Source organism: Sinocyclocheilus rhinocerous, unplaced genomic scaffold (genome assembly GCF_001515625.1).
Source record: "Sinocyclocheilus rhinocerous isolate Xijiao unplaced genomic scaffold, SAMN03320098_v1.1 scaffold1899, whole genome shotgun sequence".
Lineage (NCBI taxonomy): Eukaryota > Metazoa > Chordata > Actinopteri > Cypriniformes > Cyprinidae > Sinocyclocheilus > Sinocyclocheilus rhinocerous.
In genome coordinates, this window is record NW_015660895.1 from 320,847 (window position 1) to 339,739 (window position 18,893).

An 18,893-nucleotide genomic window follows, 5' to 3' on the forward strand; every position below is an offset into this window, starting at 1 on the left:
GTTTATTATTTTAGGATTTTTTTGTTTGCCCCAGTGAAGCATTTCTGTTAATATAACTATTAAGTAGTCAAACTCATTCCATATCAGCAGAATAGTGTGGTACATAAAGTCTATGTCCATAGAACAGGTTCTGAATTAACTATGTTACTGATACCTAATGGTAAAAGCAATAGCAAAAGTAATAAGTCAATATTATTAAATTGCAGACAAAGACTTTAAATAGCTAGGTTGACTTGTACACTATATTGCCAAAAGTACTGGGACCTTTAACCTTGCCTTATACACAGAGGCATTGTTGTGTTAGAATAGAAAAGGGCCCTGTTCAAACTATTGGTATAAAATTAGAAGCACACAATTCCCTAGAATAGCATTATATGCTTAAACATTAAGATTTGTACTCATGGAAATTACTAAAGTAGTCAAACCTGTTCATTAGAAGGGGGTGTCCCAATACTTTTGGCAATATAGTGTATGTTTGGTGCGGTAGGGGGCCCAAGCTCATATTCTTTCATAGGGCCCAAAATTGCTAGCAAGCGCCCCTGCTCCCACTAGCAAGTGAAAGAAGAGAATTTTACTTGCCCGACCGGACAACTAATCTGATTAAAACATATAATTAGGGAAGCACCGAAATTTCGTCGAGAATGACTCTGGTTTTAATACATTCGGTGTAAACGGCAATTGATAATGGATAAACAACAGTAACAACAAGGTCGCGCCACTTGAAGCTCACGCAGCCTATCTGTGAGAGAATCTCGTGGAGAAATTAAAACAACTGAACACAACTGCACACAGAAGAAACATAAAAATGTCACTTGGATCTTATATTTATTACAGCCTAGTTAAGCAATGACACGACCAAGAGAGTGAAGTTTTCCCTGAAAACCACGATTGCAAAATTGACATTTTATACAAGAGTTAAAACGAGTAGTTAATATACATTTTAGTTCAATATTTGAATTTAGGATATACTGTCAACGTTGCCTGTTTTTGCTCGATTTGGTTAATGAAAATAGTTCCAAACAAAGATCATAGCAGAACAGATCATAGCATCTCTGAACAACACACAGCGGTGTTTCGTTTCTGAATGATTTGTGTTTTTGAATGTTGAATCATTTGAGTCAATGATCCAGTGGCCATTCATAAAGACAGGCGCTTGCTTCATTCTTGAATGAATCAGCCGTCTGAACGAATCGTTTGAAGGCATGCTTCAATGACTCATTATTTAAGACAGTCCCTTGCTGCCACCTACTGGCGGTTTACTTTCATAGTAGCTTATCTTTGCATTTTTTCCAACATTTCAAATTTGTATAGCTAAAAAAATAACTATTTTTAAACACCAAGCTCACAACATTATTTATGCTGTTATAATTTTGCAGTCTAAACGCATTCTTGCTATATTTCAGCTACATTGAACTGTCTGTGTAAATGCATCTGAATGCCACTCCAGTCACTTCTGTTTCTTCTGCAGTGGAAAGATCGATTTTGTTCATACTGATTTAATTTGATTGGTAACAGCCCTATATTGTCTTATTATATTAAGTGAAATTATTAACAACATGTAAGACTTTGATTTGGAAAGAATTGGTTAAGAATTGGATAAGTGCCCTTTAAATAGGCCAAAAATGACCTGGAAATCAATTTAAATAAAATTTTGTATGCAGTATTAAGTCATATAAAACGTAATTTCCCAACAACAAAATTGTGGCCAGTGAAAATGCTGAGTGGCAATCTTTTTGGTAAAAAAAACAAAGCAAAAGAACACAGAATAACATGTACAATACTTCCCCCTAGTGGTCACGATGAACGGCAGCTAATTCATAGTAGGCCTACATAAGTAGATTGGAAGAGGAAATATGACTGCATTCAAACCGATTCAAGACAGTCAGTCACACAACAGAGAAATTTCATTAGTCCAACAAGATGGACAAAATAAAACAAAAAATAATCTTCCAACATGGTCATTAAAGTTAATTTATTAAATATAAAGCAATATTCTGTATATAGAAAATGTGTTGTGTGATAACAAGTGCATGAGTAATTCATGGTGAAAAATTAAACCTATTTTTAGAAACTACTTACAGCAGTTTAAATTCAATTCATATTCACTCAAAAGGCATTCTTAATTTAATTTTGCATAACCCTGCTACAGTGGTTGCTAGAGGTGCTGCATACTGGCCCATGTCAAGCAAAGTACAGCATGTATTTGAAAATGATATGATAAAAATACGATATTTTTAATTTAGATAATTCTGAAGAAAATGTGAGTGCTAATGCAACAGCCACAACCATGATGTTAGGGTATTGTGGATGGTTGCCAGGGTGTTTTTTCCCCCACTCATTTTATCATCTAACAAGTGAAAATCTGATTGCTTAGAGTAATGACAGCATGAATTCTTATTAAGTTGCATGATTTGAGGTGAAATTTAAATTTGAGTAACAGGCTTCGCCTTCACAAGCATCTCTATTAAGTTCAAAGTTAACCATTTCCTCATTCCTCATTTTAGTTATCTTCTTTCCAGCTTACTCCATCACCTCCCACGTTATCTTCTGTTTTAGAACTGGTGAGGTGCAATGTCTCTTTAGACTGTATTTGTCGTCCCTCCTCTTCTTCCTTTACCGCCTCTAACTCTTCATCCAAACCCTGGAGAGTTTCTTGCATGTCAGAGGAGGCTGGCATGACGTCAGTCAGACCGCTGGACTCTGTGCTCGCATTCAAAGAGTTCCGTTCGTCTGATGTTTTACGGCTTCCATCTGCTGGCCCGTGTCTCCTGATGGTCCTTCGATTTCTGCTGCGGCGTGATTGGTTGCAGTGCAGTGTGCGTCTGCGGTGCCATTGGTTGAGAGATCTGTGTGCTTCTGCGCTAAGTTGCCGCTTCGCTAGACGAGGCCGGAAGCTGCTGATGTAAAAAAGGGCAGCGTAGAGAGACGTAAGGTAGTACCCACCTGAGAGAAAGACCGAAAGACAGTATGCACGTTACACACGCTTGTATGTGAATATTTAAAAAAAAAAACTACTAAACTACACCCTTCTGGTGGAAAGTTCCACTGACGGTCATTCTTTTTATTATTCTATATATATTTTATATTCAAATTAATTTCTTCAAGCAACAAATAGATAAAACAATTATCTTTGTAAATGTTTTGAAAATTCTTTAAGCATTTAGCCTCATGCTTTTTCAAATCCCTATGATTTTCTTTCAGTATGTGTAATTCAGTATGCACATTCAGTATTTTGGTGCAAATGTAAAAATTTTACACAATCAAATTTTGTGATTTTGTAACAGTCATCTGAATGGTGGATGCTCATGTCCAAACAGAAACATAAAAATGAAAAACTAAATTTAAAGAGGCCTTTATGACACACTTCAGGGTAGTTTCAAATAGAGGGCTTGAGACTGTGCACATAGAAGGGGTCCTGCCATTGAGATGACTGGGAATGCATTGGATCGATCTCTACATGTACTATCTTGGTCTTGGTCCAGACAAACAGTCATTGAGCCAGAAGCTGACATGTTGGACTGAGTATTGCTTTGAAAGAATCACAGTGTTTGCCTTACCAATGCATTACAGATGTCACTGCATATAAACTACTAGGGCTGTCAAAATGGCTGAAAAACTAATTTCGAATTTTATACTTAAATATTAGCAAAATTCAAATTAAATTCGAATTTAAAATGCATAATTTCAGTTCGGGTGAAGAAAAGCTTTTGGCTTCTTTTCTGAGGCCACAAGAGGGCGCATCGAGCAAAATATTACTAATGCACGTTTATTCAAAGCATAAGATAACATGACTATCTGTGAAAAAAGTGCATAATGTTTAAAATAATGTTTATAAACCTATTATAATTAATTAAGTTGCTTAAACAATTATAAACAAAACAGCATCATGTATGTATGCATAGTTTAATACAAAGAGCTGAAAGCCAATCACACAGAGTACATTTTTCATTTAAAAACATGAGATGCAGTGGGATGGGAAAAAAAACAAACACAAAGTCTCGATATATGTTTTTTTCAAAGTTGAAATTGCATTAATTTTACATGGCTTTCTAAACACGCGGCTCCTTTGTGCGAGATGCGAGTGCAACGGCGATAGATGTCCCTCTAGAAAATTAGCGAAATATGCGTTCTGTGTGAACGGCTTGGTTTCAGTTTTGATGTAAACAAGATCTTCTCCACATTTATGTTCTCTTTTTCCGCAATATTTTTAATGAACAACGCAGCAGCGCCGAAATATGCGTTGTGAACGGCTTGGATTCAGTTTTGATGTAAACAAGATCTTCTCCACATTTATTTTCTCTTTTTCCGCAATATTTTTAATGAACAACGCAGCAGCGTCGCATCTAGTGGCTACAACTGGATAGGCTAACAAAAACATTATAATGCAACGACACTTGCATCGTCATCGCATCTTGTGCGCCACTGATAAGGCTGCCTGACGCACAACTAAATTTCGAATGCAACGTTTTTGCATTTGAATGTGGATTTTTATTTTAAATTCGACGAATATTCGAAAAAAATTTTGACAATTGACAGCCCTATTAGGACATAAGAACCAGAGTGAACAGCTGTCATTATTTCTGTGCTATGGCTGATGACAGATACAATGGCATTTCTTCACTCCTTTGCCTAGAATTTTGCATAGTACAGTAAATACTTTATTTATGGGTTTGAATGTGTGTACCCCCTACCCTCTCCTTGTAGTTGCATGGGGTCTAGCAGCTCCATCATATAGTCAGTGTCAACCTGAAGTGTAGCTACATCACTACGCAGCAACACCCATGTCAGGCATGGCAGGAAGTCATCTGCCCCGAAGACCGTACCTAACATGAAACATAAATCTACACCTTAATGAATGACGGAGGTTTTTAGATGTTTTAAGTGCTTAAAAATGGCTCCATGTGTATATGTTCGGAATTGTTGGTTATTCTATACAGGACAAATCAAAATTATTAGAGCACTAGTATTTCCACCAGCTAAAATGGTTTTAAGTCAGTTAAGTCAGCATCTTTTGCTGTAGTGTGTCAGTAGGAAACACAGAGATCTGATCTGATCATCATCCAGTCTGTCTGGAATGACATGAAGAAACATAATGACGGAGGTTTTTAGATGTTTTAAGTGCTTAAAATGCCTCCATGTGTATATGTTTGGAATTGTTGGTTATTCTGTACAGGACAAATCAAAATTATTAGAGCACTAGTATTTCCACCAGCTAAAATGGTTTTAAGTCAGTTAAGTCAGCATCTTTTGCTGTAGTGTGTCAGTAGGAAACACAGAGATCTGATCTGATCATCATCCAGTCTGTCTGGAATGACATGAAGAAACAGAACATGCTATGAACTATCATCATGACCAAACATGTTTTCTATTGTTAACCACATAGCATTAGCTTTTGTTTGTTCTTTAAGGACACTCAGTTTGCAGCTTTATTTTTTTGTAATTCCAGACACATATGCAAATATATAAAAAAACAGACACAGCTGTGAAATGTGTAATGCATTATGAATTGTGTTCTGATACAGTACATTTTGTAACACAGCAACATGAACCATGATAGCATGATAGCTGAATTCAGTGTGTTCACTTACTTGTTAATTAAACTGTTTGACTCTATTAATTTCCATTCAATTTCCCTGCACTTTCCTTCAAAATAACTAATATATTAGCAAAACTCACACTTTATTTAAAGGTCCAATTCTCACCATTAACAAACCATTAACTATGACTTCACTATGAGGGAACGCCTCGATGTGACCCGTGTCTGAAGCATACATTCAAAACAACAACAACACGTTGGCCGGCGACAGCCTATGACGCCATCAAGGGAACTTCGAACTGCGTCCTCTAGGGGTCGCTATGGGGAACGGTATACCCACGCCACCATGCTGAGGGGAGTGCATGCCAAAACTTCAATAAACTTCTAATTTCTAAGTTTATTAATAGTTAACAAGGCAGTTAGGTATTGGGTAGTTTAGGTATTGGGTAGGATTAGGGATGTAGAATATGGTCATGCAGAATATGTGCTTTATACGTACTAATAAACAGCCAATATGTTAATAATAGGCATGCTAAAAAGCAACTAGTTAATAGTGAGAATTGGTCCCTATACTAGAGTGTTACCACTTTTATTTTTAAGTGTGACCAGAGAAAGCCCATGTTCACTGTGTAGGCCTGCCTATTATGGAGATCAGAGATTCAACTGTATTTGTTGATAAAATAATACAGATAAACTGATCCCCAACACATCTCCAGGTCATACCCAGCTCAAAATCCGGAGTGTCTCCGACGCTGTCTGTGATGCTTTGGATCTCTGGACAATCAAACAGAGTTCCCCTCAGAGCAGTGAGAGACGAACGCACTTCCTGCAGCATCTCTGTGCAGGTCACTCCAGGACTGACCCCGCTTGCAAGAGTTTGCACAACAAATCCCCTGACAGACTCTGCAAAAGCCCCACCCTTCCGTTCCGCCATCTCCTGAACACGTTTACTCAGTCTCCGCTGTGGCGACACAAGTCCACCTAGAGCCTGACCCACGGCAGAGAGGCGGTTCTTCATCTTATCTGCCAGCTGGAAGCGGGGCGAAGGCAGGGATGGGGAGGGGCTTAAAGCTGGTTCAGACTCCTCCTCTATACTGCTGATTGACAGCGAGTCCAGCTCTAAGCCGGGCGGTTGAAGCAGAGAGGAAGGAAGTGATGAGTTCAGCCATATCTTGTCTTCTATCCACGACACACGGTGTGGTGACTGAGGGAGAGGGCTTTGAATGGAGTCAACACTTGCTCTTTTTAGGGGGTCTTCCTTGCTGGCGCCACTCGCCCTTCGAAGCACAACTCCACCTGGGGTAGCTGGAGAGTCTGGATTCTTCTCAAATGATCCTTTGAGAAGTAACAAAGACATTAAGCTACATAACACTACCTAACTGAGATCTGCCTTTTTATCAACAGATCATAAACATTACATGTTGGGTACTTGAAACCAATGTTGTTATTATTAACTAAAATTATTTAAAATATAAATATTTAATGAAAAACTTAAGGCAAGACACCACAGGTGAACAGGGTAAAAACAACAACAACAACAACAACAAACTAATAGATATTAGATAGATAATAGAAATCAGAAAATACTACCAATATGTAAGAGATTTTTGGGTCAGTGCAGGAGAAAAATAGCATTCTGAGAAAACAGGCTTTAAAGATATGCACTGTAATTGAAATCTACAGGCGCAAATAGATAAATTGCTATAAAATAAACACTTTAAAGTGTATTTAGGATGTTTTTTTCCCCCATTAGTCTGAAAAAAATACTTAATGAAAAGCCAAAAAGACATTCATTTCTACAGTGACAGATGCACAAGATTTTTCAAAAACAGATTCAAAAATCTGTGTTGTTTGTAGTGTCTCACATTAAATTTCAAAAACTTAAATGATAATTAGAAATGTGCCTTAGAAACAAACTTAAATAAAATAAGTTGAAGTACTAAAATTACCAAAACAAAAATGGAATTTAAAATAAATTAAACACCAATAAAACTGACATCAGCGAACTGAACAGATTTATATACAGCTCAGACGGACATTTCTCTAAATCACTGAATATATTTCCATTTATGTGATATTAAAAATCACTTTCTTTAATGAAACTGAAATAAAATCTTAAAAAGCTTAAACTTAAAATGAACTAAACATGTTGGGTACTTGAAACCAATGTTGTTATTCTTAACTAAAATGATTTAAAATATAAATATTTAATGAAAAACTTAAGGCAAGACACCACAGGTGAACAGGGTAAAAACAACAACAACAACAAACTAATAGATATTAGATAGATAATAGAAATCAGAAAATACTACCAATATGTAAGAGATTTTTGGGTCAGTGCAGGAGAAAAATAGCATTCTGAGAAAACAGGCTTTAAAGATATGCACTGTAATTGAAATCTACAGGCGCAAATAGATAAATTGCTATAAAATAAACACTTTAAAGTGTATTTAGGATGTTTTTTTTCCCCATTAGTCTGAAAAAAATACTTAATGAAAAGCCAAAAAGACATTCATTTCTACAGTGACAGATGCACAAGATTTTTCAAAAACAGATTCAAAAATCTGTGTTGTTTGTAGTGTCTCACATTAAATTTCAAAAACTTAAATGATAATTAGAAATGTGCCTTAGAAACAAACTTAAATAAAATAAGTTGAAGTACTAAAATTACCAAAACAAAAATGTAAATAAATTAAAGCTAAATAGAAGTATTTAAACAAAACAAAACAAAAAACTAACAAAAATGACAAAGGCACATGAAAAGATTAGAAAACTGAAAATAAAACTGAAAGTATAGAAGTAAAAAGAGAGCTGACAGAAATAAAAGACAGCCACTACCTCGGTCATGGTCAAAGCTGCTAGAGTTGTCATCAGATAGTGTAGATGACCTCTGTTTGAGTCCTCTTCCTGCCCATGCTCTCGTGGTACTTAACCGCTTGTCTCGCCTCAAGTTCATTGGAAGATTGACTGTGCTGGCTGAAGAATGAGTAAGCCAATCATCACCATGCTCTTGAAGGTACAAGGGATTGATGAAGCACATGGCACCACTGGCAGCTGTAACCTACCAACAAGTAGAAATCATTTCAAGGTCTTGCCTCCCACACATAGAATATAGTCGCAAAGATTAAAAAGAATAGATTCCTAATGGACTAACAAAAATGACAAAGGCACATGAAAAGATTAGAAAACTGAAAATAAAACTGAAAGTATAGAAGTAAAAAGAGAGCTGACAGAAATAAAAGACAGCCACTACCTCGGTCATGGTCAAAGCTGCTAGAGTTGTCATCAGATAGTGTAGATGACCTCTGTTTGAGTCCTCTTCCTGCCCATGCTCTCGTGGTACTTAACCGCTTGTCTCGCCTCAAGTTCATTGGAAGATTGACTGTGCTGGCTGAAGAATGAGTAAGCCAATCATCACCATGCTCTTGAAGGTACAAGGGATTGATGAAGCACATGGCACCACTGGCAGCTGTAACCTACCAACAAGTAGAAATCATTTCAAGGTCTTGCCTCCCACACATAGAATATAGTCGCAAAGATTAAAAAGAATAGATTCCTAATGGATACATTAGTTACGGTAGTACATTTCAATGTCCTTGTTTACTGCTACACAGGTTTGGGGAATTTCTTACATTAAAGCACCGTAAATTAATGTTTGGACATTGCACTCAAAAGTCCAATAAGTTCAACAAGTAATAGTAGACCACATCCGAAAAAAGTTGTTTGTCTACCAACTGATTTGGCGGATTACAATCCTTTTGATAACTTATTGTCAGTAGCTATGTTTCCATCCACCTATTTTTATGCGCATTTTGGGATATTGCGTAAAAAAACCGCTGGATGGAAACACGTAAAAATCTATTCATATATGAATAGCGATTATGTCTTCTAACGATTCCAATGGATTCACAATTTTCAAAATCAATGTTCTAAAGCAGCGGTTCTTAATACTGTTCCTCGCGTCCCCTGCATAAGCAGTAGCATTTACAAATAACAGCATATCTAAAAGTATGAGACAATAACAAACAGGGACGTTTAGAGGCGGTTTAGCCAATCACAACACATTTTGATTGTTTTCAATCAAAAACTGTTTCTATTTCTGAGGGCGGGGCTTCATAAAAGCAGGAAATGATCAGCCCGTTTCTCAGAGAAGGGACAGAGTGGTGTGGAGGTAAATTAAAGGTAAATTATGTGAAAAATAATGCGCTTTTTTAAAAACGAAGCATTAACACATGTTAGACTGCACCCCATAAACACAATCAAGCCTAGAAAAAAAACAGTGAACCACCCCTTTAAGGTATAGTTTCTACTATAGAAAGTAGATGTAACATGAAACACGAACACTTTAAGATAAAGTGATACCAATTATTTTTCTCAAATGATTAGTAATTTTCTCTAAAACAAGTTCAATACTTAAAACAAAACATGGGCAAGAACCAGTATCTTTATAGGTACAGTAGTCTGCTTTATGACATACCCCAATTAAAAATTTTGAAATTGGAATTACTAAGCACAATTAGTTCTGAATGATGCTGTTACATATACCATACTGAACAAATATTATAAAACTGAAAACATCAGAGAAGTAAAGTAAAGTAAAGGTCACTGAGTCAGAGGGTTTGTATCACCTGTATAGTGCACATGATTGTTTCTGGCGTTTCTGCTATATCTTGTGTTCCTGGAGTCATACTGCTAATCAGCGGATCTGAAGAGGGGCACAGCCAGGTCTCTAAAGGTCAAACACACAAATCACTGTAATCCAGAGCGTCCGATTTGCATAACAGCACATTTATAGTGTAGTACAGAGGATAGTAAATGACAGGGCAAGTACTAACTTGGACCAAGCAGAGGAACAAGATGATCTGATAGACTGTTAAGGGTGTAAACCCATGAGGGAACCAATAAACAGACAGGCAAAACATCCCTGAGAGAAAATTAAGTGTAGCAGATGTCAGATAATACAAAAAAAATAATAATTATTTATAACATTATTTATATCGTAAGTTCAAAGTCACTTCAAAAGTAACTATTTTTAATAAAGCAAAAACATAAATATTATTTAACACCACTGATCCAACCTTAATACAACCTTTATACCAACAAACAAACTTTTAATCAGATTTAATAAGGTTCAAATATTTCTTTAAAAAGGGGTCATATGATGCTTTTTTAAAGATCATTATTTTGTGTATTTGGTGTAAAATTACAGGCTGCCCCTTAAAAGTTTAATCTTATGCCAAATTACAATTTTAAAACAAACAGATTATTTATTATTTGAGATTGTTTGTCCGACATGGTAACCAAAAATTTGTAACGTCTACAATTACTGGTTTTATTCAAGTCAAAAATACTATTTAACATCACTGAACCAACCTATACACATGAATTTATACCAACAAAACACATTTTTATGGGTGGAATCATTGCAAGTTACCAGTTGTTGTTTTTTACAGTGCATAGAAGATTAAATATAATTTACTATCCAACACGGGTGCACAGAGTTTCCTGTGATAACATCCTGTTACCAAGCAAAACAGACGTGCTTCCTTATCAATAACTGCTAGATAAAAAGAACTCAGCCCCACCTGCTCACTGTGTAGAAGTGCAGCAGTTGAAAGAGATCAGGGAAAGCCAGGTGTGATGCCGTCAAGTGAAGAGCTATGAAAGAAAAACAAAAAGACAAGAGAACTAACTGAGTCAGACTAGCACTATGAGTAATAGAGAGAAACTGGACAGACTAGTCATGAACTTCAAAAGTACACAGATGTAATGAGGAAATAGGAAGACTGTAGGGTTCAGGATGTGAATTTTATCAGCATGCACAAATAGAGAACAAACTACTGTGCAGAAGAGTTTACTGAACTTTGCACAAACGTCTCATGTAGCCTACAATGCACAAACTATTCCCATACTGTACTTCCCATGTCAGTTTGTAACAGGAAATGTAGAAAATTTGCATGCTTTAGAATTGCATTATGACTGACTATGCCTGACAGCTCATTCATTTCCTTGCAAAAAAAAAAAAAATGCTCTGAGGTTGCTCTTTCATATGTCAGGAAACTTATACATATCTCATAAAAATCTAAATAAATAAACAAACTTAAAAAAGGACAAAAAAACAACAACAACAACTGGACAGTAATAGTATGCAGCTATAAAATGTGGACAGCATAGCTCAGATAATTTGATCATGGAGGAGTTGACAACGTCATGAGAACATGTTGATCATGACAAATGCTTGAGGTCATGTTAAATTCTGACTTGTGGTTGCAAACTTGAGTATAGCATATCTGAGCAGCAATCAAAGATGAAAAGGCTTTTTGGTACCTGTTCCAGTGCTTAAGATAGGGAATTCTTTGACCGGCTCCCCTCTGTCCCCCACAGACACACACAGAAGCTGGTCTTGAGACGAAGAGTCTTGGACCACCAGGAAACTCTGTAAATGAACAGCTATTTAACAGTCATTTCGCTGTTATGCTTAGAGCATTGAGGATCAAAATATCATGGAGAATAATGTATCACTGTCATATTTTTATAAACTAATTAGATGAGCACTCATTTGAATAAGCAATACAACAACCACTGAATTCAAGGAAATGCTCACTTTGTGGGTAAGCACTCTTACAAGAGGAAGTCAGTGCACACTAAAGTTTGGTGCCAAAAAAAATCTAAATATAGATGACAGTGAAAACTACTTTAGTTATTAGCATTTATTTAGTTGATTAAAACCTATCATGGATATGCGTCTAACATATACACAGCAGCTACCTTTCATTCAAATTCAAAATATAAAAATAACGTTTCAAGAACTTTGTTTGAGGATTTTGCTCCTTTACAATGACCACAAAGGAAGTGAAATGAGACCTCTGATAATTGACATCACTCACTAGTTATATATAGTGTAAATATGAAAGCATATTTCATGGTTTTGAAATGTGGAGGGGGGAAAACGTTACACACACACACTTTCAACATATGTCAACACTTATGTAAAATGTTAAACATTAGATCCTTGGATACTTTATTCAAAACAAAGCCAAGATTTTAAAGGAATCATCTTTTGTTTATTTATTTTATATTATGTAATCTTGTTTTTTTAATCATTATTTTTAAAGACACAAATGAGCGTTATACCAGCAAAAACGCCAAAGTAAAATTCTATAACGTTAGAAAACACCAACATAAATCATCACTTCCACAAACTCTGGAATAGGTCTTTATCTGATCTTACACCACCACTTTGCCTCTCCTTAAGAGCTCTTGCAGTCATCCTTTATGCAAGCTTATCTAACTCTACTTCTGCAACATAACGGTAGTTTTTATTCTGTAGAAAACACAAAAACTAAACTTCAGTTAATGGCGCTAGTTAGCCTCTACTACACTACACTGCCAACCATTAAGTAAAAGTTCAACCAAAAATAAACATCTGCTGAAAATTTGCCATTGAAGATCACAACCGATTTGGAGAAATTTAGCATTACATAATTTGCTCAACAACTGATCCTCTGCAGTGAACAGGTGCCGTCAGAATGAGAGTTGATGTCACAATAATCCAAGTAATCGACATGACTCCAGTCCATCAATTCATGTTGCGTGACATGAAAAGCTGCATGTTTGTAATAAACACAGATCCATCAAGATATTTTAACTTCTGACCATTGCTTCCGGTCCTCTATTTGTAATATTGCTTTCTACAGTGAAAAAGTAATCTCGTCTGAATCAAGAGAGAAATATGCACTGATCAAGCACTATTTACACACAAAAAACAAATATGTTGGAACAGCAGATTTTGATGTGAGAAGACAACAGGGGATGGACTGTAGGAAGCATATTATGGAGTCGTATTTTGGTCAGTAGCAACGTTTTAACACCTTTAAGGACAATTGGTTTTTTATGAACATGCAGCTTTTTACTTCACAACATTATAACTGATGGACTGTATAACATTAACATATGTTTTTATCTACATCTTGGATGGCCTGAGGGTTAGTAAATATTCAGAAATGTTTTTATTTCAGGTGAACAATTCCTTCTGTGACTTCAATAACATTATTCAGTCCCTCTAGTTATAAAAAACAAAAATAAAATTATGATAAAACTGCATGCGTCTTCCGAAAGAACATGGCTTGGCAATGATTCTCTGCACGGAAGAATGTGGTTTGAGGCACCCGTGTACAAATATAGGACCTCTTATATGCAACACTAAAGTAAGCTATTTTCTGTGATGTAATGTGCAAGACTTCCGATTCATTAGCCGCTATAGGTAAGAAGAAGAAAAGATGGATATTTAAAAACATGCCATCTGAGCAGGTAAGTGACATATTTTTGTTCATTGTAACAAACTTTCAGCTTTCAGACCAGTGTTACCTCCTGTGCACGCCCGATACTACACGCAAGGGCGAATGACATGCAGTACATTCACAAAGTATTCAGACCCCCTTCACTTTTGTTATGTTGCAGCCTGATACTACAATTGTTTAAATTATTGTTTCTTATTATTAATCTACACTCCGTACCTCATAATAACAAAGTGAAAACTGAATTTTAGAAATGTCTGTAAAATGTATTAAAAAGAAAAAACTTAAATATCACATTTACATAAGTATTCAGACCCTTGATTCAGTACCTGGTTGAAACACCTTTGGCAGCAATTACAGCCTTGAGTCTTTTTGGGTATGACGCAACAAGCTTTGCACACCTGAATTGGGGGATTTTCTGCATTCTTCTTTGCAAATCCTCTCAAGCTTGGGCAGGTTGGATGGGTACCGTCGGTGGACAGCCATTTTCAGGTCTCTCCAGAGATGTTCGATAGGGTTCAAGTCAGGGCTCTGGCTGGGCCACTCTAGGACATTCACAGAGTTGTCCCTAAGCCACTCCTGTGTTGCCTTGGCTGTGTGCTTAGGGTTATTGTCCTGTTGGAAGGTGAACCTTCGGCCCAGTCTAAGGTCCTGAGCACTGTGGAACAGGTTTTCATTGAGGATATCGCTGAACTTTGCTACATTCAGCTTTCCCTCAACCCTGACCAGTCTCCCAGTCCCTGCCGCTGAAAAACACCCCCACAGCATGAGGCTGCTACCAGCACACTTTACTTTTGGGATGGTACTCTGCAGGTGATGAGCAGAGCTGGTTTCCTTCAAACATGATGCTTAGAATTGAGGTTCATCAGACCAGATAATCTTGTTTCTCAGAGTCTGACGGTCCTTTAGGTGCTATTTTGCAAATTCCAAGTGCGTTTCCTTATGTCTTCACTGAGGAGAGGATTGAGCCCAGACCAGTGGAGTGTTACAGTGATGTTTGTCCTTCTGTACGTTTCTCCCATCTGCATATAGGATCATGGAGCTCAACTAGAGTGACCATCAGGCTCTTGGTCACCAGTCTAGACAAGGCCCTTCTCTATAAATTGCTCAGTTTGGCTGGGTGACCAGCTCTGGGAAGAGTCCTGGCTGTGCCAAACTTCTTCCATTTGAGAATTATGGAAGCCACTGTGCTCTTGAGAACCGTCAATGCAGCAGAATTTTTTTTTGAAGCCTTCCCCAGATCTGTGCCTCGATACAATCCTGTCTCTGAGCTCTGCAGGCAGTTCCTTTGACCTCATGGCTTGGTTTTTGCTCTGATATGCATTGTCAGCTGTGAGGCCTTTTATAGAGAGGCGTGTGCCTTTCCAAATCATGTCCAATCAATTTAATTTACAACAGGTTGACTCCAATCAAGGTGTAGAAACATCTCAGCAATGATCAAGAGAAATGTTGTTGCAAAGAGTCTGAATATTTATGTAAATAAGTATTTTAGTTTTTAGCTTTTAAGTATTTATTTTAGTTTTTTCTTTTTAATAAATTTACAGACATTTCTAAAATTCTGTCTTCACCTTGTCTTTATGAGGTACGGAGTGTAGATTAATGAGAAAAAAAAGAATTTAAACAATTGTAGTATCAATCAGGCTGCAACATAACAAAATTGAAAAAAGTGAAGGGGGTCTGAATACTTTCTGAATGCACTGTATGTGTCCAGTGTCCCTCAAAGTCCACCCCAACAGCTTTAAAATAGCCTATATCATTATTACAGGTTTATCAAAGCTTTAGCTTTATATTTAAGTTAGCTTTAAAATGAAAAGATAATTGTTTTTGTCACACCTCAAGGACCCATGTTTCCATCCCCATGTGTTCAGTAGACCTAGTTTTCCGTCTATGTCTGATTGTTATTTGGTTCAGGTGTGTCTTGTTGATTATCTTCATTTACCAATGTATTCAAGTTGTGTTCAGTCCTGTGTTCCCTCATCCAGTCTACTACGTCCCTACGTGTGTCTCCTGCCTGTTCTGTCCTGGATTTACCCTTGTGTGGATTTATTAAAGACTCTTTGCATTTCATCTTCCTCGTGCGTTTCATTCCACCATAGCGTAACAGTTTACAGCACAGTTATAAACAGGAAATTATGACAACCTCTACCGTAAATCAATCACTGAATAAACTTCTCCCTAATAGTGCACTAAAACTATGCTTCCACTACACACGTAGACAAAGAAATGGCTTATATTAAACAGGGAAATTCCAAATGGAACAGTGACTTCCCACAATATAGTTTTATAAAATAGTATCAATTAAAATGTAATAATTCTTAGGGTCCTATTTTTGTATCCACAGTAGGCATGGGTTATGCGCTACAACTACCTATGTCTATCCCCCAGCCTCAGTAAGACTAGATTTGATGGAATCTGAAAACAAAAAAGTTAAATTATTGAATTATGAGTTATATTTCAAGTTATATTTAACTAAAACTACTTTATTTTTTCATTACTGACAACATCAAGGTTTTCGGGAATACTGCTGAAACAGTTAATTAATTAGTAACTTAATTAGTAAGCACTGATAAAAAGCAAGGCACCCACCCCAGCAGGTCTGCCCCACAGAGCGGCGTGTGCTCCATGACTGTCCCAGGGACTTTTGGGAGCCCACGCATCCTGACACAACCGTAAACCTTTCAGCAGACTCAGGAGTTTTGTCTTATCTTTGGAGACCCCGTTGGGTACCGTGCTAGCAGCATTTTCTCTATTGATAAAAAAGTGTTTAATCATGCTATTGAAGAAAATCATTTAAAAAATGCACATGGAATAAAATGGTGATTACATTTACTGAAGATCGTATCCTTGTTCTCTCTCACCTGTTCTCACTGGTTGTGAATTCATCTTTTGATTCTTTCATCATCATTGGTCCAACAGAATAACGATGGACCTGTTCAGGAAATCTGTTCTGTTATAAGCTCCTCCATTTTAGCTATGTTGCTGTAACCCTGTTGAAATTTAGAAATAGAGAAACAAAGGAAATGAAGAAATATGGTTTCTCTCCAACCCCACATCCTTTCATTTGTATTTTTCGTTCACTCTTTCTTTGTCACAGTTCTTTGTTAACAGCTAATGTGTTTTTATCAGTGGTGAAATCTAAAATCCGATTTTTATTTTTTATTTTTAATATGAAGGAGGAGTGATGAGCAGAAATTAGATGGCCATCATGGCCAAAAAAACAAAATCCTTTACAACTTGTTGAACATTGAACAAATTATCAAACATTTGGGCACACATTGTTACTCATTATTGCTATTTATCACTTTAGAATAATAATACTGTGGATGGATCATGTATGAATGGTTAAATTAGCATGCAGTATAAACTCAAGCTAATACTTCATGATACATAAATATTACCAGTGAATAAAAAAAGTTCTGTTTCTTTTATCATTTGTCTCAGAATTTTACTTTCTGTTGGTATTAAAATAGCAACATCTCCACTTTAAAAATTAGAAATGCTAATTTGATTTTCGGAATTCTGACAATTATTACATTAATGTCAAAGTACTAAAATTGCCCATCGTTATAACACAGCTTAATACTTGAAGTCAATTAAAATATGTATTAATCTAAGTTCAACATAGCCACAATTATGTCATAACTGTGATATATACAGTACGTTGTCTGAATTTAAATGACATTTTCTGGGACAAAACATCAAATGAACATGAAACATTTTTTTTTCACATGTAGGCCTTTATCTGTTAGCTTTAGTTTATTTCTGGTCTCAGGTTTCTGTATTGGATTTTCTTTTGAGTGTCATATGCGAAATATAATTATTTTGTCATCACCTTGAACTGTGAGTTCAGTTGTCATGAATAGGAACTGACCATCTGCGACAGCCCATCTTCTCAGTTTATTATACTCCATGTTTAATGTAAATATTTATAATATTTTTATTCATGGCAAGTGTTGTTTTTTTTTATTTGTTTTTTTTACCTCTAACAATTCTGACATTTCTGTAGAAAATGGAAGAAGCAGGAGATTGTTCCCAAATGTAAAACCTACAGTAAACAACTCTGAACATCACAATGCCTTGATAGGCTATGGCTACATATAGTACACTTTAAATTATTTTTTTTTTTTCACTTCTAAAGCCTATTTTGGCCCATGTCTCAAGAACAAGTAACTCACTTGTAATAATGCAAACAGAAGTCAGAGTTGAACTCACATGTGGTGTCTTCAAAATGTCCTCCTACATGAAGAAAAGACTGAGCATCTCTGAAAGCTGCTCCAAACACCTCCACACACTGCAGGTTCACGTGTGGGGTAACTGACACTCCTCATTACGAATCTGTCGTGTACTTCGTCACGTCGCCGACAGCGAGATTCACTTTTGCTCCTGTGATGTATGAAATGTTCAAGGCATCAATTTCAGTCACATTAAAGTTCAGTTTGAGCTTAAGAGTGACAGTAATTGATGATGCTTTTAGTGTGTCTCATACCATAAGCTCCACCCATATTCATGGTTGTGGTAAACCTCACAGTGAAAACTTGACAGTGATAGAAGTAGGATGTCACATACAGCAGAACGATTATAGCTAAACGAGTGGTACTTTCATATGTAACAGTATCACGCAGCTCAGTTCAGATCGGTTTCATTTTAGTCAAACCAGCAGTTACAAAATAACCCCCCCCCACCTTTTTTTATGAGAACATATGTTCTTCTGCTAATAATTGAGCTCAAGGGAATACAGTTACCCATTGTTCCTCATTGAATTTCCTCTTACAATAAATTCCATATTGACTTTAAGGTCAAACCCATAGCCATCTCTAAAAACAGTTATTAAGATTAAAATGTAAAGCCATAGCCATCTCTAAAAAGTTATTAAGATTAAAATGTTTCAATAAATGTTTGAGAACTGTAACATTTCAATGCTGTCTAATGATCACAAAGGTTGTTTAAACCAGAGATAGTTTCATCACACTGTAATTATAGCATGCTAACAAGAAATGTAAGTGTGAAAAGCTAATAAGAAAGTGTTACTAATAAAGCAATAACAAAGTACATATTACTAC

The 18,893-nt window shown here is 36.3% G+C and overlaps 1 protein-coding gene across 1 annotated transcript; it reads right to left on the reverse strand.

Moving 5' to 3' along the window:
* Positions 1 to 1,963: 1,963 nt before the first annotated feature.
* LOC107726114 (uncharacterized) lies at positions 1,964 to 16,486 on the reverse strand. Its single transcript, XM_016535618.1, has 9 exons — positions 16,420 to 16,486; positions 11,864 to 11,972; positions 11,122 to 11,194; positions 10,372 to 10,460; positions 10,165 to 10,265; positions 8,790 to 9,012; positions 6,260 to 6,871; positions 4,692 to 4,823; positions 1,964 to 2,943 (listed from the first exon to the last, which is right to left on the reverse strand). The coding sequence occupies exons 5-9, from the start codon at positions 10,222 to 10,224 to the stop codon at positions 2,501 to 2,503; spliced, it is 1,470 nt and encodes a 489-aa protein (XP_016391104.1). The 5' UTR covers positions 10,225 to 10,265; positions 10,372 to 10,460; positions 11,122 to 11,194; positions 11,864 to 11,972; positions 16,420 to 16,486; the 3' UTR covers positions 1,964 to 2,500.
* Between the last annotated feature and the right edge of the window lie 2,407 nt (positions 16,487 to 18,893).